Here is a 26,012-nt window from a genome sequence, read left to right as displayed (position 1 = left end):
GGTGGGAGCGGCGAGGTTAAAATTGCTGTGGAAATCTAAGCTAGCTCTCTGGGATCAGACACAGCAGTGACACTTCTGAAGATCTCTGTTGCCCTTTTCATCATCAGAAATATTTAACTCTCATACTGCCAGTCCAGGGTTGTGGAAGAGCTCCATCCATTGAAGAGTCCTGGCATTGCCACTGCCTTCCCCAATACATCTGCCTTCAATCCTTAGTCAAGCGTGAGCTCTGCTTAGTGATATTATCCAAGCAGGGCTGAGGCTTAGGTGAGCTCTCAGGACTCCGTGTGCCGATTTTGAACATTGTTGTTTAGAGATGAGTGAAGGAAAGATGTATAGGGTGATACAGGCAGTAAGGCATGAATGTTTTAATTAGGAAGCGCTGTTTGGAGCCTTGGTCATATGCTGCGAGTCCCTCATGTCATAAGCCAGCGTTAATGTGCTCTTTTTGCCCTCATCTCCACGAATCACTGGAGTAAGTAGTGTCCAGGTTTGTTTGCTTTTTACTCAGGGCCCACACCCTGTGTGGGGCCAGTAGAGTCAGCCTTGACTCTGAAGCAGCCTGTCAGCACTATCAGTAGCTAATTAGAAATCTGCTCTTGTGGTCAGACTTTCTTTCAGCATGTTAATTAATTTTCCAAACCTCTGTTATTTGGAGGAATGGGACCACCGTGGCAAGATAAGGAAGACCTGGCTTCCTTTCCAGCTCTGTTACACTTCTGGATACCCATTCTCCTGCATGACAATCAGGCCAGCGATAGCTGGAGTGGGGATGTGAGCCAGCCCTAGGAGAACATGCTCCTGCCTTTCTCCTCTCCATTTGATATTCTCTGAGTGTCCCCCACCTTTATTTTGCATTCTGTTGCAATATCTAATTGATTCTTTATGAGACCTCTGTGCTCCATTTCTGTTCTGCCTAAAAATGTCAGTGCTGTTCAGCATTGTTGCTCTGTGGCAGGAGTCCTTGGGGTCAGGAGGCAGGTTCTGGGTTCATGTCCTCTCTCTCTCTCCTTCAGTGCCTAAACTCCCCCAGGGCTGTCTGTGACCCCTTTTTCTCGTGCAGCTGGGATGCTCTGTGGGGTTTTGGGGTGTGCACCTAGAGCCATGCGCAGGAGGAGGAAATGACTGTAGCTTCTAAATTCTGTAGCCTGTCATGTTGTTTCTCTCCTTCCACCTGCAAAACAGAGATAACTACTCTTAACCCATCTGTACCAGAACAGTGTTGAGAGATTTAATTAGCTGCTGTCCACAGGGTTTTGAAAGGTGTAAGATATATCTGGAGTATTATTAAAGGTCTTAGGAAGATTAGCCTCATTGAGTTCTCCTCTTTTCTATACAATTACCAGGCAGATGTACACAGTGTGTGTGCAGATATGAAATATTCAGGAGTTTTTGCCTGTCTTTAGAAAAGTCATCCCATTAAAACAAAACAACACATCAAAGTGAATCAAGTCCTTTTGAAATAATCTTTCTTACTGTATGTGGTTTAGGACCAGCTGAACCATCTGAAAAGCCAAAGCAGGGAGCGAGAGAGGGAGAGGGGGAGAGAGAAAGACACTTATTTATGTGAAGTCTGTACCCCTGTTCGACTTTGTACAGCCAGAAACTGAAAGAAAGGCTTCCCTAGTGTGTCCAAGTTTCTGGTGAATGGCTCCTTTGGGTGCGGAAGTGAGTGCTGCGGATCCTTTCAGCCAAAAGGAACAGTTAATGAGTGTTTCTCTGTTCTGCCCTGCTGGAATGAGACACATCCCTCTTTCTAGGTCACTAAGTTAATCAAGTCAAGGATTTCTGTCCATTGTCCTTCTTATCAGTCACAGCTGCATTTGCATTAGGAAGCTTTCTGTTTCTTTAAGCCTTATTCATGTACTGATTAAATTCCTTCCCAAGTCTGCAAAAGCAAATGTCTACTGTATTATATAGCCATCTCCTGACCCAAGTAAAAACAACGTACAGTAGAATATGCTTAAAAGCAGAAGAAAGGAAAAAAAAAAAAAATCACTGCTTTGATTTATCTGATCTGCAGTGATAAAACACAAGGGTAAAACAGGTGGAAGCTTACATTTCTAATGTGTGATTTTTAACTTGATGCCTGCTAGCATCAATATCAGTGTGTACCTGAACAAACACTCTAAGGTGGGAAGTGAAATTGCTCTTATTGAATGTTTGAGTAAACACTGCTGTAGCATCTCCTAATGAACAGCAGTAGCTGTTGTAATGTGTTAGATAATAAATTGGTCCTGGCAGCACATTTCCATTTCACAAGAATGACTGAAGGATAAACTACAGACAAAAATGTAGAATTACTACCTTTGTAACCAAACAGTTGTAACCCTTATTCTTAAAAAGTCTGCAGTCTGTCTATACTTACGCTTTGCTTTCACGACTGATTCATAGTTTTCATGTTTGGAGGCATAAGCTAAAATGTCTGTCCTCTTGATTATGAGTGCAGTTTTGGGCAGATTAATGAAGATTTCCTTATTTTCCTGGGCCTGCTGCAGCCTTCCAACATCCCTAAGGAGGTACCTCGTTGATTTGCTTTTTTTGGTCCTCCTGGACTCCTGAATTACTGAGACGTGTAGACTTCGATCTTCTGCCAGTACAATTATTGCTTTTAACACTGTAGGAAAACTGGCCTTGATAATTTTCTCACCTTTCCAGTGGCCACTTCTCCGTTTTCCAAACCTTCTTTAACAGTCTTGGGGAAATACCTCTTGGGTACCAACACTTAGACTTTCATTTTGTTTGTAGAGACATCATCTACAATTTCATGCTCACCAACTCTGTTTTACCATTCCTCATAGATTTTCCTGCAGGCTCCTTCACAAGGAGCCTCTCTTACACCATAAACAATGTCCTGAATCTCTCTATCCTCCCTCATCCTGGTAAGCATCTATAAGTTCTTTGCAGAGTAGGAAGGAGCTCCTTTGGCTCACTTTTTTTTTTTTTTTTTTTTTTTTTTCCTTCTTCTTCCCCCTCTGCTGTCAGACAAATATTTAATTCCCCTCAGCCCTGTGGAATTCAAGTGCTGTGCCCCAGTCAGAGGCTTCCCTCAAAAAGCAGCCGAATGGAGGTCAGCAATGCCGACAGGCAGCAGCAGGAGCAGGGTACACCTCAGAAACAGTGTGCAAACTGCTAATCTTAGAAGGCATTACAATGCAGTTGGACCAGCCTGAAACTCCTTTCTTTTCTCATGAGCCTGCTGCTTGCAAAAGGTTTGGGTTGTCTCTGGCTTTTTTCCTCCTAGGCTGCAGTTCAATCAGTGTCTCATGTGCATTTGTTTTTGCATTTTAATGCCCATGTATCTACTCAGCCAGTCTTCTGAAATTCTGTAAGTGTCCAGACCTGAGGAAGGGCTCTGGCTGGCCAGTGAGTTGGTGAAGATCAGTGGCTGTGTAGTAACTCTTAAAAACATTCAGACACAGATTCTGAAGAATGATATTGTGATCTCACATCAATTTGAGATAGCCTGGAAGATGGTGAAAGAGGAATACATTACTTGGCTTTTGCTGAGAACTGCTACAGGAATTTCTGCCATTGCAGTGACTGTGTAAAACAATTCTGAATCAACACAAGATCAAACATTTGTAAATTGTCCAGAAGACTGACTTTCTACTGAAAGAAATGTTTGTTGAATCAGAATATTTTTCTTTTCAAAGCTATGTAATTAATTTTAATAAGAGCACATAAAACACTTTTTAAACTGGAGGGTTTTTTCCTAAATGGCAATGTGAATCAACATGTTCCCACACAGCGTTTTGATTCTACAGTTCATCATTTTCCAAGGAAAAACAGTGCCTCAAAAATATTTGGCTGTGACAACTCTTTGTGTTTAACCGCATTGATAAGGAACAATACAGTGGTTGTTCCTGTGGATGCATGTGTGTCTGAAGAAACATGGAGAGTGGAATAGCTCAGTCTTTGGAGGTAATAGCTCTGCATTCATCAGGGATCAGCAATTGTTCCATGGGACCTTTATTTACTGAGTCCTGCTAAGGATCCAGCTCACTAAATATGCGAGATGAAAGTATCTCAAACCTCCAACGTACATAGGAGCTGATGACAGACGAGCTACAGATTATTTGAGTGCTTTAATTATTCTTATCTTTTGTCCACATTAACCTGTGGTTTCTGGAACTACAGTTTGATTAAAATTCTTTGATTAAACAGATGAGTTGACAAGACAAATGTTCCTTGCAGCCCTCTGAATCATGTTATGAAATTAGGAACCTTTTCCTTGTTCAGTTTTTGTTCGTTTTTTCTTCCACCCACAGCCAGGTGGATTTAGGATCACTCAGCAGGGACCTAAACATATATTAGAGCAGAACCACTTATGCAAGAAAGCGTAGCAGCAATATCTGTAAAAGGGAGAGAATGGAGTTTCTTAGTATCTTGTGCACTGTAATTTCTTTTTTTTTAATTGGTGAAATATTTACAAACTTCCTAGTTCCTTGTTTAACATAAAAAACAAAATTTAAAAAGTAAAGCAGAGGCCTTGATGAATACAAATGCTCAGTCTGTTCAGGCTGCATCTGAACAAAGTTGTCCAATTCCCTTTGTGTTGCTGTAATCGGGATTTGCCTGAAATGGAGAGAAATATGGGAAGAGACAGGCAGTGTGAGAGAGGATTTGGAGTGGGGTGGTGAGGGATACTCCAGCTTTGTGCCTTTGTAATTATGCTGTGAAGTAATGCGGAGGGAGAGTCTTAGGAGCAGATGTTTAAGGATATATTGGCACCACAGGGATCTAAGTCTGAATAGGATTTTCCTGACATGAGGCAGAATCCTTTGAAAACACCAGTGGACTCAGATCTGCAGGCTGGTCTGTACTAGATGTTTTGCCAACACAGTTGGCTAACAGCGTAGGAAGAAGTTGTACCATACCACTAGGACTCCTAATTTCAGCACAGAACTATTGGTAAATAATTTGTTTTGCCTGGGTTTACAGAGAGGATGAAGAAAGCTCTGCCAGCAACAAGTCCTCTCTTACCAGCCTCATGTACTTCACAAGGTTGTTGCATAGGTTTAGTTTGAATATGGCTATGCCAAAAAGAGGTTTTGATGAGGCAAGGATTGTTTTTATTAAACACGAATAATAAACCAGATTCATCATCGTTTGTGATGTTTCTAACAGAGTTAAAATGATTTTCTGCCTTTGTTCCCTGTGCAGACCTTGGACAGAGATTGACTCCTTCAGCAAGGCACAAAATGGCACAAAGGTCCTGGATGCTTTCCTGATTTCAGAGCATCATTTTGAGCATCAAGGCTATTGCAGAGTCTGCAAGCTAGACTGTGAACTCAGAAGGTTGGGGATGGTGTTTTAAAACCAAGGGGGAAGTTTGACCCCCCAGTGGGATCACTGGACTGATTTAGTAAAAATAGTTGTCCTTGTTGGAACAGGTTATGTAATGAGAAATCTGATCAGATTTGATCGGTGTACAGCTATATTTAAGTGACACAGTGATGTCAGACCACCAGTGCTGCTGAGCAAATGTGCCATGTGGCCCATTTTTTACTTTTTCCTCCTAAAATTTATAGATGAAGGTTCCCCAACAGGAACAAAGAGCTCTCATTTTGCTTTGTTCGTCTGCTATTTCACTTGATGTAACAAGTTCCAGGTGGGGAGGCAAAATTACTTTCTCTTCCATGTTTTCCTTAAGTGCAGCCATGTTTTAGCACTTACATCATCACTAGAAGGTGCTGACCATTTATCACCTCCAAGAGGAATGGGAACAAAAATCTAAAGCAGCCTATGACCCAGTTTCTTAGCACTGGGCATCCCAATACCCCTTAGCACAAAGGTGATCACAGGGGCAAAACCACAGAGGGTTTGATTTACTTCAGTGTTCCTGCGCTGGGGGACTGCAGTAACTGCTGAAATCGATATTGCTACTCCACTGTACAAACAGAGTCTTACCAGGATGAAATTCTGTCCTTGGAAACAAAGCAGGCATGGATTTACTCACCTAGTCTGTAGTCCTCTTAATTTTACTCATGTGAGTAACTGTTCTTGTCAGGGGCGTAATAGAGTCTACGCCTGTAGCCTGGAGAAATTATTATGCTTTTCCTGTAGAGCCATCTGCCTTCCTCCGCCCCCAATTTCCACTGGAAACTGCCTTGTTTGTCACAGGTCATCCCACACCACTGTGGCTCACCAGGGAAATGACAATAATTCAAGTGCTTGGGTATGGATGCTGAGCTTTTCTCTCCCTGTTGTTTTGTGGCATGACTGATGTTACTTTGCCTTGCTTGAAGGCAGTGGTTAAGAGGGCAGGATGAGCAAAGCTGTGATTGCACGAGATGTAAATATACTTTGGCTAGTTCATTGTTAATACCATTCCACGAGTGCTGTAAGAGTGCTTCAAAGTGGAACAAAGGGAACGTGGGGATGAAGGAGGAGCAGGGAAGGCAGAAGAGAGCAAGGTCAAAACACCAGCAGCTGCCCCTGGCAGTGTCACAGCCTCATCAAAAGCAAAGGACTAAACTGATCTTGAAAATACTATCCCTAGATGGTAGAAGATGCTGAGAATTGCTGCAGCAACAGCAGGATGTTTGCATCCTAGCTGTCATTTCCATTTCATTTTTGCTGATGAAAAGAAGACATCTATTGTCTCCCCTACAAACAGGAGTTACTCATGTGCTGTACTGGAGCCTTGGGAATCTCTGAACTGTCTTTCCAAAGCCTTTACTGGCACTAAGTCATCTTTGCAGGTATATACAATCAAGAGGAGAAAAGGATGAGGCTGGATATGGTTTGTTAGAGACACCAAGGAAAAAGGCTCAAGGTGTGATCCCCTCTGCATTATGGAGTTGAGAGCAGGTATCACTGAAGTTAATGCAAATTAGCAGTATGGTGTTCAAAGAGGAGAGAGGCCCAGGGGTTTGCTTTGGTAGGCACAGCAGGTCCTTTAAAGGACAGTATTGTGGTGGTGTATCCGTGCTCCAGCTGAGTTACAAATGACCTGTGTACACCCCAAGGGCTACTCCTCCAAGTTCCCCACCCACCAGCTGGCACAAATGCAGCTGGGACAAATTGAGGGAAAGCAGGGGGGGGAAAATGGTAACAATCCTGTGTTTCCCCTGGAGTGTTTTAGTCCACTTATTTCTTATTTTTTTTTCTTTTTCTCTTCCATCCCTAGCATCACTTGGAATTAACTAAGGTTGTGGGTTTAAATTTGCATAATTTACTCTTGCTTGGAGGCACTCATTGGTGTTTTAATGTACCTTAGTTTGATCATAAGTCAATTAGGAGCAGGTAGAAACTAAACTGATTCTATTGCTCTTAACCAGGGTTTGTATCAGCTTCACTAAATTAGTTTAATTAAATCAAACACTACTGCATTCCTCAGTGCTCAAAAACAGTGTGCTTGTGTGTGTGTCATGCCGAAGGTGCACGCATGTGTGCTGAATATGTATGACATCACGTGCAAGCAAATTTCTGAATAACAACCTGCATATCTGTCTGGGCATTTATAGGTTGTCAATTACTCTGATGTTGTGTCTAATGGGGAGATGAAAATCCCCCTATAAATTCAGCTCACTGCTTTGGCGGCTTTGCTGACAGACTAGTAAACAATTTCTATGCAGAGTGCGATTTTCTAGTTTAGGAATGGAGCCACTTAGATTAGAACTCAGTGTTTTAGTGAAAAATGTCTAAAACGTTTACATAACCTATTTACATATGAATACAAACATTACAGGCTTTATATTAACAGCCCTTGTTGTTGCTCATTACTATGCATAGAAAAAGACATCAGCATTTCTAGTAGCATCTACAAAATTATAAATATGTGATAGAGTAATTACTGATTTGGAAATCCAAATTATATTAAAATGATTGTAGCATCTGTGTCTCCAAAAACCTCTCCATTTGTCAATTCTAATCTTCTATTGCTTAGGCAATAAACATGAGTCTGATGCCTATTTAAACAGTTTTGTATGAATCCCACCCGCCCCTTGAAATTTAAAAAGAAAGTGGAGGAAGGAGTGGTTTGATATCAAGGTACCTGAAATTGGTCCATAGCTGTTTCTTTCACCTTTTCTTTACCCCACACCCACAAAAATATGAGAATTGATGATAGATGTTGCAGCTTTATCTGAAGCAACCAGGAGCTGCCAGGAAGATGATTCTGGAGCTGATTAGATTCTGCTTGCACGGTAAAAATTGCCAAGGAAGTTCCTCCCACAAAACAAAGACATCAGTTCATGGCTGACCCTTTACTCTTTTTACTGCAGCCCTACTTGTGTCAAATGTTTAGGAAGGGCCTCCTGTGAGCCAGGGGAGCATTTGGTGTGCTCCATGGCATGAGTGAGCGCAAGTCAAGCCGTACTGTGGTGACTTTGATGCAAAGCAGAAACCAGGCAGAGGTTCTGATGCCCTTCATTGTAACAGAGCTTTACTTCCAGAAGAGACCCTGTACATCTCAGGAGGCTTGGGCAGCAGATTTCCCGGGCCAGTAAATAGTTATAAAAGTAGTATGTGTGTGTATATATAAAAGTTTTTTCTTCTGTGGCTCTTAAAAGATTTTGCAGGGAGGTCAGTGTCACGCTTCCAGAGGTGCGGAAGAACAGAGATGTCTGTCCCCCATTAGGTCGCTGTGCCTCACAACAAAAATATCAGAAGGGGCTCCTTCGCCACTTCCTCTCTGAGCTTTTGGCCACTAGAAGACACCACCCAAGGGAATTTATTCAAGGCTGATAACTGGTTATTTGTAGGAGTGTTTCCTTCCAGGTTTTTTGGTCCTGGATGGGAACTCTGGCAGGGGGAGTCAATGGGAGTTGATTTGCTCCCTAGGCAGAGCAGTTGCTGATGTTGCGGGTGCTCTGATAAGCTGGGCCTTGATAGACATTGTCATGCTGACCTTTAAGAAGGTCTTTGAGAACTAGTGCATGTTTTTCCCCTTGCCTGATGATGGAGAGTGAATGCTTCAGCTGAAGTGTTGTGTTTTCTCTGGCACGCATGGCCCAGTTTTAGCTGAGCCATCCATGATTCCCCCTGTGGCTTTAATTATGGCGCTGCCTCTTGTCATCTGTCTTTACACCTTCTACTTACACCACACAGGGACTTAAAGGCTTGTATATGCATAGCCACAGTTCCACGAGATGAAGTGCTGCTGTATAAATAAAGCATTCATCACACCTGCAAGGGAGGTTTGAATAAAATCCCACATAGTTTTACTGCATGAGCAATGAAAGATCAGAAATGACAAATGGGTTGACAAATGGTGCGCAGTGCATAAATAGCATTATTTATTTGCTCAGTCGTGTCGAAGTGAGTGAGATGAGGCTCACTGGTGTTTTGAGAGAGTTGTCAGAGCATTTGTAAAGGCGGAGGATCAAGCCCCAGCCCCTGGCAGTAGCAGGTGGGTAGCCATTAGGTGGAAAACCAAAGCGTCTTTTTTCCCAGGCTGCATGGTTGCAGGGAGTGACACGTAGGATGAGACTGCTTGGGACAGAAGAAATTTCCTAGTTAGTCAATGTTTTAGGGTTTGTCTGTCAGTCTGTTCACACTGAACTTTCTCAGCCCTGTCCATATGTCTGTACTGGCTATTTCAGTACAATGAGGGGCATTGGCTATTTATACATGACACTTCAAAAAGCCTGGAGTAAGATAAAGTCTGCCAAAAGCACAGATGAGGAAAAGCCTCATCTTCTCAACATTTGGAAGAGAATTAACTTTTGATAGATGCACTGAGAAAAAGAAGGAACAATTTGGATGCCACTTGTGTCTTAACAAGCAATTCTTGTTTACACTAACAAAGAGAATAAAATGCAGTCACTCACCTGTTATTTTACTGCAATCAGGGTTAGCAGTAGTGAATATATGGAGAGCTCTGTTGACCCCAAAGGTGAGTTGAGATGTCCTCACCCCTGACTGTACCTGAGCACCTGAGGTCTGTTCCCCGCTGCCCCTTGTTACAGCCAGGCTGCAGTATGAACTGCCTAAGTACTGCAGGATTTTAAGTCACCATTCAGAAAAAGCAGAGCCCCCTGAAAGGAGAAGAGGTTTGGACTTCACCAACATAAGGGTGCTCTGCTACAGGCTGGGAGCTAAGTCTTCACAGCCGTCCGTGGATTTAAATCCAGTTCTTTCAGATCCACAGGATGGAATCTGTGGCAGTGAATTACTTCAGAGAGCAGAGACAAAGTAGCTGCAAGCATCATCAGACCAGTGTGCTTGCCACTAATGGTCCTGACTGCGTGCAGACTTCAGAGCTTTTTGTGATTTTAGAGTCTGGGAGGTGTCATGGCATTGTTACCAGCTGCTTGCTGTGAGTTGCTGAGCCGATGCAGGGGCCCCAGTGTCATGTGGCTGGGGGAATTGCTTCTGGTGCGTGGCTGTCACCTCTGCACCCAGGCCTTTGTCTCCTGGAAAGAAAAGAGAGCTTTAGAAATACAAATGTCAATAGGGCACATGTGGAATTGGATGTGTCAGAACATCCAGTAGCAACTTCAGGGTCACAAGCACCCAGCACAGAGTTCAGGAGGGCCAAAAGCCAGTTGGCAAGTTACCCTTGGCTGGGAAACACAGCATGAGTCGGTGTGTTCAGAAATCATTTTCTGGTCAGGGTGCCAGTGCTGAAAAGCTGCTCGAGCCATGGCCTCTGCTCAGCAAGGGACACTTTTTGGGTTTTATGCCTCACTAGGGAGAAATTTTCCCATTACCTCACCAAAGTTTGTCTGAGCATCCACAGTCAGTTCAGTGAAAGTCCAGAGAGTCTGGGCAGCTGGTGAGTGTTTTTGTCTGGCTCTTTGCAGTTCAAGTGCTTGCTTTCATTACTTGTACAAAGCCGGGGACAGATTTTTCTCCTCAAAACTGGATCTTTTGGTAAGTCAGAGCAGAGGAGCTGTTTGTGTGAGGGCAGGAGAAGGGCAAGACAAGCAAGCATCTTAGGGAGAGGGTGGTTAGGATGATGCAGCATGTGGCTGATAATCCTGTAGAGAAGTTGGGCAGAGTTACAGTCGATGGGTGTGGGTCACATGTATGGCACGGTTCTTCCTACAAATCTTTTGCAATCTTTTAAAACCTTAATATTCCAGGCAGACTTTGGGTGGATGGTTTGGGGGAGTCTTTCTGGTAGCATGAGGTGGTGAAACCCTTCACGTATTTTCTTAGTACAGGAGTACCCTTGATTGTGCACTCCTGCTACCCAGCTCAGACCCTGTTAATGGTATTTGGTACCTGTGAAAGACTGTTTACCCTCTGAATTTCCTAGGACATGGATCATGCCTGTGGGCAGCTATAAGGCCAGCAGCATGTTTGGGTTTGTTTGCTTGTTTGTTTTTTTTTTCCAGGAACGGGTTGCTTTTTTGCATGTTGCAGTAAAGTGGATAGATGGTGCCTTCCTCCTGGCAGTGCTGAAGCAATCATGACCTAGCCCATGATGTGCTTGGGAGCAGACCATGTTGCTCAGGTGTCCAGCAGGTCTCCTAAGATAACAGGGCAGGTATCAGAGTATCAGAGGCTGTGGTCCTCTCCATCCTGGTGACAGCTGGCAGACAGAGCTAGAGCACCCCAAGGAGCATTAGTGCATGGACATATTCTCCATCTTCTTATCCTTCAAATGTAGGCAGGAGGAATGTAACAGTGGGAGCTGTGCTCTCTTGGGAAACCCCATTGATGAATTTGAGGGCTTTGCATGGTAGAAACAGTGCTTTTATTAAGTAACAGCAGCTTAATTAAGTTTCTCCTGAATGTAATAAAACAATACAGCTGAATGTAGATCAGTCCCAAGTAATTGTTTCACTGCTTTAGCAGCTGTTTAACTAATGCTTCTGTGTTAAATAGGAATGCTGATATTTTATTTCCTTTTTTTTTTTCTGTTTTAGAAGGGGCTAAGTGGTCTCTTTCTCAGGGGACTGTGAGGTTAGCCTTGGCCCTTTGAACCTAATTAATCAATGGCGAGGCTCTTCCAGGGCTGGCTGTGGAATGCTCTTTAATTGCTCACTTGTGCAGTCATTTGTTTTGTTTAACCTGCAACGGATTAAACTCAGTTATAAAGGTCCTTGCTTCTGTTGTAGAACAACTCCAGCCATGCCACACATCCACTTGATTCCCAACACCCCTGGGGATGGAGTAGGGAGAACTGGAGGGACATCGCTCCCTGCTCCCCCTCTCCACACCGCCTGGACACACTGGCATTTTTGTGGGTCCCCCCATCACTGCCAGTGAGTTTCCCAGGGTGTGCTCTCGGCAAAGGGAGGATCATCAATATAACCCAAGAATTCTCCAGATTTATCCCTCGCTTTCTTTCATTAAATGTGAAATTCTAGAGACAGAAACTTTAATGATTTTCTGTGCGTGTGTGTGTGTGTAATCCTGTATGCTCTGCTGGGACCCCTCTGGCATCCCATGTCTCCGAACAGCTGTCAGGCAGCTCAGATTCTTTTCCAAACTGCCAGTCTCCAAAAATATTTCCTTCTCTTCTCAAGTATGGAATTTCGCCCCTGAGTCAGAGAGTCTGTGCAAAGCAATGTCAGGTTTCGGTGACAAAGCTGCCCAAAACATTAGGGCCAGAAATAAAATCTTTTAAACCAGTTGGGGTGGTGACCAGGACTGTGAATTTCCAGGCTACAGTGAGACTCTGCTTCCTCTTCTAGCCCCAGTGAATTGTTTTGAGACATTGTGTTTCTTGTAATGCTTGCCATTAACATTCAAAAGAAAGTTAGATCATTTTAACATGTTTCAAAAAGGGATGTTAAAATTTATCTTCCTTTTTATTAGATCCACTGCAGCAAGGCACCCAGTGGCTTTAGAAATGTAAGTAATGAAAAGCAGAGAACAAATGTTAACTATAGAACTGATTTATGGAGACATCTGATGAATTTATCCTGCATCTTTACCCTTTCATCTGTCTCCCTGGACTTCAGCTAGTATGTTTGAGCAGCATCAGTCACATATTTTAAAGCTGATTTGCCAGAGACATGCTCTATGCTCTGGAATGTGGATTTCGCAGTTCTTGCCCCACCTAAGGCTCCCATACAATCCTGTGCAGGCTAAATTTTTTTTTTTTTTTTTTTCCCCCCCCCATGGAACTCTCTGGGTTGGATTACCAAAATAGGCACTCTGTGACACAGCCTGCTGCCTGAAAAACGCTTAATAGCTGTCAGCTTCATCTGCTCCCCATGAGAACTGAGGAGTCCCAGGCCATACTCGAACAGCTGTGCCTTTTTGTAGCTCCTCTAGGAAGAACCGAGCTCTTTGGAAGAATCCAGCCCTGGTGGGAGGCAGAGGCATTCTGGAAAACTTGGCCTTTGAGTTTAGCTTCCTCAAAGGAAGCTGTCTTACGTTCAGCAAGTTTAATTCTTTTATTCTCAGGCGGGCTCCGTATTATGAAATAGTGAATCCTCTACTAAAAAAGTATTTTCCATGTTGTCACAACAAAGACTTGAGGTTTTGCAGAAGCCCTGTTCCTCTGTTCCTACCAGCTGTTGTCCTGCAGATGTTCAGAGGCCCTTTTCCTATCAGACTTTTTCTTAAAGGAGTTTTTTAGCCAAATCTCTGTTTTTCAAACGTGTTTTAAAGTCAGAGAAGGTATGTAATGAACGAGTAGTGTCTCTTTCAGGATGGTGACCAGAGGGTGAGGAAGGAGAAGAGCTGGTGGGTGTATGTATATAGATGAAGATAGGAAGATAGATAGGGTAGACAGACATACAGACAGACAGACATACAGGCAGACAGACAGATAGATAGATAGATGGATGCATACACACATACACATACACATACATACATAGATGGATGGATGTGCTGAAAACTGCCCTGGGGAAGGACAAGTGTGGAAGGAATGGTGGGGTGAGAGGGTAGAGGTGTGTGATCAGACTTCCCCCAGCTTCGTGCTGAGCACAGTGTAAGAAACCCTCTCTGGGGCTGCTGGACATATGTTTTTAAAAATGCTTCCTTCCATCCCTTCTTATGTTGCTGCATGCAGCCACAAAGTGTTCAGTGCTATGTTTAGACATTTTGAACAACTTCACAATGGTGGTTTCAATACATTTGATATTTGGATTTTTTTTTTCCCCCTTACTGTTTGCTTCTGAATGTGCTTTGCTTGGGCAATGCGGAGCTGGGAAGCATATGAAGGTTTTGTGACACTGTGATTTCTCTGGAGCTTAGAATCAAAGTGCAGACTGCCTTTATTCAAGCTTTGGGCTGAAGATCAAAGAGGCAGCATTGGTTGTGTTGGAATAAAATAAAAAAAGAAATCACTTTTGAATATTGAATAACATATTTGGTTCATTTCAGGATTAGTTTTTTCAGAAAATTTGTTTTGTTTCTGATTTTTTGTCTTGCATTAATGCCTGAGACACAGAGAGGGCCAAGTCTCCTTTTCAGGAGGTGCTGTACAAAATCAGGGACCACGAACAGATTCTGTGTTAATAGCACACGATGTGGCAGGCTGTTGGAGGCTGGTTTTTAACTCACTAATATTACCTTTTTGTCTGAACTGTTTTAGCCATGGTGCTAAATTCACAACCTGTTGTGTGTTGATCCTGTGTTTCAAGGGAAGCTTACTATAGCCTGCTGCCTCCCTCCCCTTCCTCCACAAGGCTGAGGGCCAATTGCCACCTTAACTAAAATCTATGGACCTTTTCTTAAAAATCACCTCAGTATCCTGCTATTTGCAAGAGCAGTGAAGAGAGATGTTGCTCTGGCTTGTAGAAGCAGAACTGCCTGTGTGCCTTTGGTTCACTCTTTAGTTCATCAGGGAGTTGCCCAGTCTTGACCTTCTGTGCTATTTGGACGTGTTCATTTTTGTTTCATTCAGTTATTATGTCAAATTTGAGATGGAGTGCAGTACAAATTATTTTGGCCCCAAACCTTTCTTTAACCCTATTTGCAGAGGTGAAAGGCTAATATGTTAAACCTACCAGCCCATGCATACAGATTACTTCAGCCCCTTTAGAGACAATATTCTCTGATTGCAGTTTTATCTTTTGCAGGAACTGTTGAATGGCTGGGATGGGGGCAGTAAATGGCAGCAGTAACGTGACAAGTAGCAAAGAGGGATGCGGTGAAAGTAATACCTGATTTTCCTTTGAAAACAGGGTGGAATATTTATTTATGGGTTTTTGTTGCTATCTTTAAAATGTTTCTAAGTGTTCATGTTCAAATTTTCTTTCTGCTCAGCCACTGCTGAGCAGGAGGTTTGTACCTCTCAGTGCTACAGGGCTGCAGCACCTCGGTATCAGGCAGAGCATCGCTCTCTGTGCTGCAGGCTCAGTGGACTGGCAGGTAATGGTAGACTAAGGGTCTGAACACACTTCAGGGCTGCTGTAGAGAAAATAACCCATTCCAACTTGCTCTGGCTATCCCAGCTCTAGGTAGCTGCACTACAGAAGAAAAAATGGTTTTTAACTCACACTGACTTACATTAAAATGGCAATGAAGACAAAGTAATGTGGAGTGCCAGCTGAAATTCAGCCCAGATCTCCCTTAGCCTTTAATTTGACCTCCTAGCCCAAATTAAAAACCAGATTGTTTTCTGTTCACAGTTATTTTAACTAGTGTTAAGTCTGGCTAAACTGATGAGCCTTTTATTGATTGGTTTGTTTTAGGTGTTTGCTCTCCTCTCCAGATACCCTGACAGTGTTTTGTAGTGGTTTTTTATTAGGCTGCTGCAGAAGTTTATGGAGTTGGAAAAGCTAGAGTACCTGTAAAAGGGCAGATGTAGTTCTTTAAAAGATGAGCTTCACAGTCTTAAGGCCTGGCTGGTGTGGTGTTTATCCCTGAGGACCATCCAGTAATGTTAGCCTCCATTGCAAACCCAGCCTTGCTTGTCTCCTCATCTCCTTGCAGCTGGAGCAACACCACTGCTTGCCTGCTTGAGATGTGCTCAGTGCTGACCTGTTTTCCATGCTGACCCAAACATTTTGTCCGAATACAGCCAACGGCTTGGGCAGATCGTTGTTTTGTTGTTCCTTTTTTTAAGGATGAGAGTCTCTTTCACCAGGCTTACGTTCAGGTTTCCCATAGCTGCAGGGATGCTGCACCCTGGCACACCGGCACCGGGCACATGGCAGGCTCACCTGTTGCCTTTGGGGATTACACCTCCTCTCCTCACTGTGCTAATTGCAAGGAGATTGGGCAAAAGAAATCCAAGGAAACTATGAAATGTAAGAGACATTACGTGACGAAGCCCAGGGGAAAAAGCTTTTGTTGCTTGGGGGAACTCTCTTTTGGAGGTTGATAATGAATCACGTCATCCTCGCTGGCAAGTCCTACCCTAGACCTCAGATTACTGGCCTGGGGAAGCCCTGGCAGCTGAGCAGATACACCATGTTCAGGGGCGCCCCAAATTTTTATTGAAAACTCTTCAATCCTGTGAATTTGCTATTAAATGCCTCTCATTAAATTTTAAGGGCCTTATCAATGAGTTGAAATAGTGCAATTATTTTTTTTTTGTTTTTTACTGTGTAAAACTGGTATTTAATTTATTTCCAGGACCTGTTTTTCTTCTTGCTCCCAGGCTCTCCATAACATATCAAGGTAGTCCCTTTGGTGACCTTTGCAGCTCATATTTGGTTTGACTCTGCGAGATTTTGCTGGTGTTTTGCTGGCTGGGGTTTTGAGGTGCTTTTGGAGGCTTGTTTTCCTTCAATTTTCCTTTGTTCAATATAAAATAATAACAAGGGGAATGAAGTAGGTTGGAGCTATAGAAAGAGGACTCCTTTTCCCATCAAACTTGTAAGATTGTAAGATTTTACAATAATCATAGCAGTTTAGATGTATCTCGTTGGCATATCTGCACAGAGGCACTCGGTGAGGCTGCAATTAGAGTGCTCTGCCTCATCCTGTATTAGTTTGATCACATAAGAAGCAGTCTATCTGACAGCTCTAGCACCTGGATAATTAAAACCCGTCAATAAAACAACAAAATGCACTGTGTAGTGGGACTCGTCTGTGCTAGCATTAAACACCGCAGATAATTATATCGCAGCAGAGGTTGGAAAGCCAGCCTCTCAGTGCTCTGAAAGATCAATAAAAAGGCCCATTCATAATGAAAAAAATGCTAGAGAAACTGGATTTTCATCTCCCTGTCATTAGATGCTTTGCTTTTAAGCTTTTGCAGAGGCAGAAAAAGATTCTGTTGAGGAATTCTTTGTTTCTGGAAGCTAAACAGGTGGAGGATTTAGCTTTGCTTTTGTGCAGCACATTACTGAAAGCAATTGTGCTGAACCCAAGTCTTTTCTTGAGGCTTACAGTTCTGTTCTCCCTTCTCCATGGTCTCCCTTCTCTGCTTGCCTTTTTTTTTTTATTCCTTTCCCCCTTATTTCCAGCCCATCATGTAAGCTCCACTTTTTAGTGATACTTCTCTTTGCTTCCTGTTTACTTTTTTTTTTTTCTGCTTGTTTCTTCCTAAAGGGATAATTTGGAAATACTGTATATTGACAGGGGAGAACACACTCCTGGCTGACTTATTTGCTGTGACAGCCTCTTTCTTAAAGCACTCATCCAGAGAGGTGATTTTTGTGTTGCAGGGAAGGAAAAGGATGTCTTGCAGCATTGCCATGAAGGATAATGAATTAAGTCTGTCTGTTACTGTAAAACCATTAGAAAAGCATAATAGACCTTGAGAAAGAGTCTTAGATATTGATGCCTTGGCTATATTAGCGTGCCTGGGCACATGATGGCTGTCTTGTCTTTGCAGAAAAAAGTCTGTGTAAAGTAGGTGTTTCGGCTGAGGGCAGAGGGAAAGAGTGCCCTGTTTTTTTGGCAGCCAGTGCTCATGAAACACAGGGGTGTGGTTTGGCTGGTACACTTGGGCATTAGGGATCCCTTGTTGGAAGCTGCTGTATGTGGAGGGTAGCACCAGCTATGAGCAGGGTGTGTTAGCAGAGCATGGGCTGGATATGGCAGCTCAGTACGTGCTGTACAAATCTAAGTTCATGGAGGTGAAGTTTTCCGATCTTCAGGGTATTTAACACCCTAGCTTGGACTCTGACAATCTGTGGATTCAGAGGAGGCAGGTGGCTTCCCCTGTAGTTTCCATTGTGCCATGTTCACAGGAGCTTCTGGTGTTGCAGAAATTGTTGTATCATCTCTGAAGGGCTTGTCTCTGGAGGATAAGGAGAAGGAGAGTGTGTTGGGATGAAATCAATGTTTCAGTCTCTAGGCTTGTGGTGGAGCTGTGCATGGATTCTGGGTGCTCTTCTCCTGCTGTTCCTAGCTCCTGTGGTTTAGGCACCTGTTTTTATTGTCTGGTCCCCTCCTAGATGGGGAGTTGGAGGACTTGCTGGTATTGCACCTGCAATGATTAATGCTGAAAGGCTTTTGTTTGGGATTGATCTTTTATTTTATGCTGCCTTTGCATTTTTGTTCTGGCAAACATACTGCCCCAGACATGTCTAGCCTGATGTTGTTGACATGTCTCTGCTCTAAAAGTTTCTGGAAAGCCTGAAAATAAACTGCCAAACTATTACATTTTTTCCCTTTCTTTGTCTCTTGCTAAGTATATTAACAATGTCAGCATTGAAAAAAAATATATAGATATCACAGCAGGAATAAGCAGCTGTTTATGTCTAAAGTGTTTCCGCTTTGCTATCACAAGACGACCTTGTCACTTAAAAATCATAAAAATATTTCCAGGGAGAGGAAATGGAAGTTTGCTGAAGGGGAATGAAGTTTTGGTGTTGTTTTTAGTTAGTCTGAACAGAGAGTTGTAAGCAGAGTTGAGCCCTGCAGCTGGTCCTGAACTCAAATGTTTCCTTCAGTCCCACTGCTATAAATGCAATACAAATGACATATGAAATACTATTCCTGTTTCACATTAAAACTCCTGAAAACTGTTTTCCACTGGAACTGGGAGAAATTCTGCAAAAATAATCTGTGTTTCCTGTTACACTGTATTTGTTGCACTGGATTGACACCTTGCTTCTAGGTTAAATACTTTTCTGTATATCCAGGTAGAAAGACAAAATGGGGGTCTTAACAAGTAGGGATAAATGCAGTTGGAAAGAATGCATAGGGACACCCCCTTTTTTTTTCTTTCTTTCTGTTTTTTGTCTTTTTTTTTTTTTTTTCATAACCTTCCAAATGCAACAATTTACAGTTTTCCCAGTAGGGTGATTTTTTCCTCTCCAAAACATAGATGTGAATAACATGAACTTATGGTTATGAGATGATGGATGTTTAAAGGCTGCCAAGTACCTCGGACTGACTTATAAGAGATTTTGGAGTATTCTCTTTTCTTGAACATACAGGAACAGACAGGAATAAGTGTATCAAGTTGGGCTGAAAATGCTGATCTTGGGTTTTGGTTTGGTTTCTGGTCTCTTGGTTGGTCTTGCTGAGCTGTGTGGACACACTTGGTTCAGGGAACGTGTCCACAAATCTCAGCAGCAATTATGGAGGCGGCCAAGACATGGAGAGGGTCTTTGAGAAGCAGTGTTTTTACTCATAGGCTCACTTTGACCTTCAGGGCATAACAGGGAAAGGGGAATGATGGCAGATAGAAATAAGGACTGCAAAATAAACCAAACCAACACACACACAAAAAGATAGCTATAAATATCTTGTCAAGATTTCATAATAAACAACAACAAGGTGAACTAAAGCCACTTGAGGGACTACTTTAATTCACCTGTGTCTCCAGAACATTTGCCTTTAAAATGCTGGACAAACAAATAAAATGGAAGCTGTTTTTTTAATAGCATAAAATTGTCTATATGGTCCCCTAAATTCCCAGAGTCCTCTGACAGTTCTCTTGTTTTCCTGGCATCAGAACATGTGGAGAATGAAGAAATACCCCAAGAGGCCAGGGATTGCTTGGAAAAGTTGAGGGCATTGATGGGCACATGAGGGCAGTGATGGGGAAGGAAGAGTGGTTTGCTTTGAAGGAGCTGATGATAAATCAGTGCTAGAAATAAGAGGTTCTTGTGTAAAGTAATAAGAGATACAGATATGGGTGTGAAAAAGGTGACTGTAGTTTTCTGCAGTTATGCTGAAGTTGATATGCTAAAGCCAGCAATGCAAGCAGTTGCTGCACTGTTGGAGAGGAATCCAGCCTGATGCAGTGCTGCTGTTCCTACTGCATAGCTAAGGGTATAAGCTGGGTGGTGTTTCTGTGATTGCCCAGTAGAGGAGACAGATTCATTACCAGCTTCATACCAGCTCTGGTGCATTGCTTGTTCTCACTGCAAACTGTACCTCCAGTAGCTGGCAAAGATCTTCCTTCAAGAAAAGGGAGAAAAATTAAAAGAATAAAGAAAGAAGGGAGTGGAGTGGGATGTGCAGTGGAAGACAGGACATGATAGAAAAAAACCCAAGAATAATAATAAAAAACAATCCTTGCTGCATTTACTAGAAAGGTCAGTACCCAGCACTGAGCCTCACAACTTGCAGGAGTTTGGAGAAAGTATTGTCAAGACACAGGTGCCAAGAAATCCCAAGATTCCATGTAAAATCCTGTGATTTACAAGCAAGAGCTCATGGCCTGGCTTGCTGGAAATGGAGTATGGCATGAATACATTACGGTTTTACTCCCTGTCATTTTCAAGGCTACCGATTCATCATCTTTTACACATCTCCTTTCCTGTGTCACTTTTTGCATGTCACTTAGAGTCACCTGGGCCCTTAATCTGTCTGGAAAGAAATATGACAAAGCTGAAGGGACCAAGAAGCTGTTGTAAAAGGGATAAAATGCATGAGCAAAAGCAGAGCAACCAGAGCTTTAATGATGAGTGTTTTTTACCTCTTTCTCCCCTTAAAATTTCAATATCCTGATGTCTGACAGTAATAGTCCATTGAACAGGCATTAGGTTTTTTCCTATGGTTTTTAGTGTAAATTGCCATCATCCCTTAAGTGTGCTGGAATGAGAAAACCTGTGTGTTTCACACTGGCATGATACAAGGAAGCTCAAAATGCCAAGTGTCAGATACAGTTTTGCTGCCCACAGGAAAGGAGTGTGAAAAAGACAGTAGGTTGAATTCTTCTGGTTTTCATGTTGGTTTGTTTTTTGTTTGTTTGTTGGATTTGTTGTGTTGGTTTTTTTTAAATTTAATATGAACCCTTTTTTTAGTTAATTTTGTGAGGTACTGACACCACGTAGTATTTGAGACTTTTTCATTTGGTTTTCTGTGTTTCCTCCCCAAGGTGGCACTGATAATTTCATCTCACCTTCTTTGAAAGTTCCTGTGCTTGGTAGGCTTTGCCATTCCCCATTCCAGGAATGTATAGGGGGGCTTCAGGATGTCCTAGAGTTGGGGGAAAAAGCTTTTGCATTTCTGTGCATCCTGCATTCCCCATTCAACCCCTTGTATCATGAAGCTTTTAGTGTCTTTGGTGATGTTGCAGAAGGTGGTATGCATTTGAGGAAGTTAAAACTGTGGTGTTCACAGACAGCTTTCTAGGTTGTGTGTTTTCACTTCTGTTTTATGTGTCCTAGTTCTTGCATTAAAAAAAAAAAATAGGGCCATAAGGAAATGCTTGACCATTCAAAGCAAATGCTTCCTTGCAAACAGAAAGAAAACACAATGCAGAAGAACCCTAAATGTATTTGTTCCTTCCCCCACCTCCAGTTCCTCATAATTCTTGATCTTTACTCATGATTTGGAAAGGTGTCTTTGATCCATTGCTGTTATTCTGTGTAATGTGGCCAGTGCTGGCCCTTCAGCCAGGAACACTATTGATTAGACCAGTGAAATTGCTTTTTGAAAGGCCCATTGGGCCCAGTAAAGGATTTTTGTTGAAAGTGAAATTTTGGATGATGTTCAAAGCCACTCCTGGAAAACTGCCCACTTGCATGGTCCGAGCTACCTGTGATATCCCAGCATGGGTGAGGACAGTTATGTTTTTTGTTAAGAAAATTATTTTTCTGTCTGTATAATAAAACCAGTCACAGCAAGCTGTGACAAGCTGTGACAAGCTGGAAAACACGAGAATGTCCCAGGCCTCTGGATTATCTGGTATCCAGCAAAACAGCCTGATGAGCAAGCGTATCAGCTCTTATTATTCTTTCCATAAAATTAAAGAAATTATGGAGCTTAAGGCAGTCACTAATGAATCAATTTTAATTTATAGGCTCAAATAAAATCCGCATTAAGTCTGACAAACTGTAGCCTCAGGTAAACACGAAGCATTTCCACTGCAGACCTAAATGAATTCTGTGCTGGATGTCACAGCTTCTGCCAGGAGAGCAGGAGGGTCAGGGTCCCATTTCACGTCAGAGGAGGCAGAATCCTAAAGAAAATAAATGCAGTGGTCTAGCCTTTAGGAGGTCTCCTTCTGGCATGCAAAAGCAGAAAAATCAAAGACAAATAATATTTCTCTTTAAAAAAAAAAACAAAACAAATAAACAGAAGATTTTTCTCTATAGAATCACTGTTTGCTAAATATTTTTACATCAGTAATTGTACATTAGAGGTGTTTGTCCCATGAAATCAGAGGCAAATGTGTGTTTCTACACATGCACAAATCACTCACCCATGGACCCTGGCCTCAGGAAGAGCATCCTGCAGAACCCAACCTCTCTGTGTGTGCTCTTAAGCTGAAAGATGCTCACTGCAGCAGGCAGGATCACTTCCTTATGTGTGTATTCTTCATGCAGAACAAGCTTTTTGGAAAAAGTACTTCATTTCAGGAGTTGCATCCGTGATGGACAAAATGATGGAATATAACTTAGCCATTTGAGCCTAATGCAAGGGTGTTGCCTTGGGAATGACTAGACTGAGAAGTTTTCCTAACAGGCCTTGCATGAAAAGCATTATTTTGGTTTTTAGACAGCTTATTTAGTGATTTTTTTTCCTCCTACTCAAGTGTTGCTGTTTCTCATCTTTGCTTTGGCTTAAGAAGCCAAAGATAACTAGTTTTGTGGGAACACTTTATAAAAATATTGCAAAACATATTTCTATGTCTGCTGTAAAACTTGGAATGATTATTTTTTTGCCAGCATTTCTGGTTTAGTCCTTGCATTTTGTTTGGTGAGGATGCTGGTATTAAAGAAATACCTCCTGGAGGGGAAGGGTTGTGCCACCATGCCTCTTCTCTTGTGGTAAGAAGCTGATGAAGATGTTGATGTTTTTCATCAGCCTCTATGTGCTCCCTGCTGAGCTTCCCCAGCTGATGCAGAAGTCCTGGCTCCTGCATCTTTTTGACACTGGAGTGGCCACTCAGCTTCTTGACCTGTCCTTCTGTCTGCTCTGTTTTCTGACTCTCATCTTTGTTGCTTTCCAGATGCAGTAATCGGACCCAGTGTGCGGTTGTTGCCGGCCCTGATGTGTTTCCAGACCCGTGCCCTGGCACGTACAAGTACCTGGAAGTGCAGTACGAGTGTGTCCCTTACAGTATGTATCTTGATATATTTGCACTTGCTTTTACTGTAAAGATTTATTGTGGAGATTGGGCCAGCCTTGAGCTTGTCTCTTGTTGCTCAAGGGCAAGTAAAGCAGACCACGTGCATCATATGAGACTGAGCTGATAAGATGTGAAAAATGGTTCTCTCTGTCAGGTTTGTGCTTAGGTTAAAAATATCCTAATAATGTTCTGTGTTGTACAGCACAACAGTGACATATCATCTTTTGGAAAACACTTGGGAAACCCCATTAGAGAAAGCAGACTGGAGGAGTGAAGCACTATTGCTAGCTTACAGCTTCTCTTTACAGAAGTTGATGCTGTTAATCATACAGCAGTGTGCTTCGACTGACCTATGTCCATGTAATTGGTGGCATTTGATAAGTGTCTTAAATACAGTATTGTATCACCAGGGAGGTGTAGGAACCTATTGTTTTGGGTGATTTGATGTTTGATGGTAGAAAAATACTAATTTATAAGCCTCCAAAGTTACGAAGGCAAAGTACAGGCAAGCCATTTTAGACTGAATTTTTGAGGGGAGAAAGCCAGTCACCTGAGAGGACAGCAGTGTGTGCCAGTGGGAAATTCAGAGCTACAAAAAGTTGTGTACCTCAGAATTTGCTTTCTGTAGAAACCAAATTTGTTACATAGAGTTAGGGCCCTACTGCCAAAAAGGGCATAACTGACAAAGGAAATAGCAATGATAACACGAGAAGTGCACTTTTTATTAGCAGTTGTAGAGAGCTGAGTGCTGAATAACAACATCACTTTCAGGTTTTCTGTTTGAGCAGGCCAAACCTTATTATAGCACACCTCTCAAAATAATAAAGCAGGTATGGGAATGTATGCTTTCAACTCACAGTGTTATATTGAGAGAGCAGCAGGAGACATCGATTTGCTGAATCCCAGAGTTTGGCTCGAGGACATCTTTGTTGCTTCAAGCATGGGCTGCAGGAGAGCCAGACGTGGCTGAGCAATGACAGGCACCCTGTCCAGAGGGGAAGCAAGAGCTCACAGCCCCTGGGGTGTTCTCCATCCCTCAGGTAGGAGGTGGCCACCTGCCTGCTGCCACAGCCTGGAAAGACTGTGTGCTGTTTGGCTTCTGTGAAATTCCAAGATCACCTCTCTGAGTAATGGGGACCTCTCTGTTGAGGGACTTGGATACTCTGCTGGCAGGGGGCTTTGATTTTCTGAACAAAACTGTGAAGCTTCTAAATGCAACTATGGAATACTTTTTATGGGGTGAGCTATTAAACCCACAGAAAGATTGACATCAGGGCTCAGGGTCTGCCCTATCAAGCAGAATACAATCCAAATTATAGTTTAAAGTTATTCCGCTCTAAATGAGGCTTTTCATTTCAGAAGCAATACTGTGCATGGAAATGGTTAGGGAAGATTGGTGTTTCAACTTATCACAGCAGGTTGTATTTCCTTGTGATTTATGATTTGCATGAGGGTATGCTGTTCCCTCCAGAGACTGGTCTGGTAAAGCAACAGTCATTACCTGGTACCCCTCCACAGCCTTTGTTGCACATAAAACAAAGAGGAATAGTGGTGCCTTGTGAGAAAGGCAATATGTCAGTATTACACCCTGAGGTGTTAATTGGCCCTGTGTACAAGATGTAGAATAACTCCTGTGAGTGGTTGCTCAGTAGCAAATGTACAGTAGGTATTGAGTATTTTTTAATGATCTGAATTTAGGGAGGAAAAGGATGACAACTGACACGCTGCCTTTGCAATTAAGGTAGGAGCTTTGATGGCTGTTTCCTCCATTCCCTATGAATCAAATATAGTGCCTCTGCAAGTAGAGTTAGAGGGGGAAGACAAAGGGTGAGCACAGGATGAAATAGGAGCCGGTTTTCTGAGGTTGTTGTGTGTTACCTAGGAAATTTTGGCTCATGTATTCATGTGTGGTTACTCAGTGGAACACCAGTGAAATAGGTTGTATTTAGGCAAACTGTGTCCCTTCATGTGCTGACATGGAGTGGGGAACCTAGTGGGAAACTCTGTTTTATCCTTCTCCTGCCTCAGCCTCTGCCTGGCTTTGTTACTGCCTCTATTTCTTCCCTCGGAATGATCAGATTAACTTTGTCGGTGTTCCTTGCCTGGGCCCTCGAGTGAGCGTCCCATAAGTGAATGCCATCCAAGTGATGGGGAAGGTATCAGCTCTGGGCAAGTAGGTCAGCAAAGGCATGGCTGAACCAAAGGCACACTTAGTGGATGAAATCTGCTCCTCGTTTTATGCCCTGTTATTGTCAGAGGTCAGTTCTTGTCACTGAACCCACATGCCTCAGCCCCTGTGCAGCCAGCCTTTGGTGCGTGGTGGGGTCTGCCATATGGCCATCTCCTAAAGGAACACCTCAGTTGCATAATAAAGGAATTAATATTTCAGCAGGCAGTTGTACTTGTGTGCAATTCCAGCTTGCCTTTGTCTGGTTGGATGGGTTATTCCTCACAGTTTGAAATTATTCTTTATGGACAGAGAGTGGGTTTACCCAAGTGGTGGTTGTGCAGCAGAAGGGAGGGTGTGTGCATCTCAAGAAAAGATGGTTTGGGAGTAATCTTTAACAGATGTTCTTAGGATTGACCTTAGGCACTTCTGCTCAGTGTAGTGCTAGTGTATGTGCTCCCCCAAAGAAAAAATATAGAAGATTTAAAACTCCATTCATTAGTCTGCTTCTCTTGAGATTTTATTATTTAATTATTAACTCTTTCACCAACTAGC

At 42.7% G+C, this 26,012-nt stretch overlaps 1 protein-coding gene across 16 annotated transcripts in view; it reads left to right on the top strand.

Moving 5' to 3' along the window:
• Window positions 1-26,012, top strand: part of ADGRL3 (adhesion G protein-coupled receptor L3) — a 486,649-nt gene that overhangs the window by 257,808 nt on the left and 202,829 nt on the right. For all 16 annotated transcript variants that reach the window (XM_088056057.1, XM_088056043.1, XM_088056046.1 and 13 more), the window contains one exon: window positions 23,171-23,280. In XM_088056057.1, coding sequence (XP_087912183.1) covers window positions 23,171-23,280 — 110 coding nt within the window. The remainder of the gene's footprint in view (window positions 1-23,170; window positions 23,281-26,012) is intronic.

This window comes from Pseudopodoces humilis, chromosome 6 (genome assembly GCF_049639895.1).
Source record: "Pseudopodoces humilis isolate 2021_Gansu_Grassland_sample_001 chromosome 6, ASM4963989v1, whole genome shotgun sequence".
NCBI classification, from domain to species: Eukaryota; Metazoa; Chordata; class Aves; order Passeriformes; family Paridae; genus Pseudopodoces; species Pseudopodoces humilis.
The sequence above is the reverse complement of the archived record's forward strand: the minus strand, read 5'-3'. Positions and strand labels throughout refer to the sequence as shown.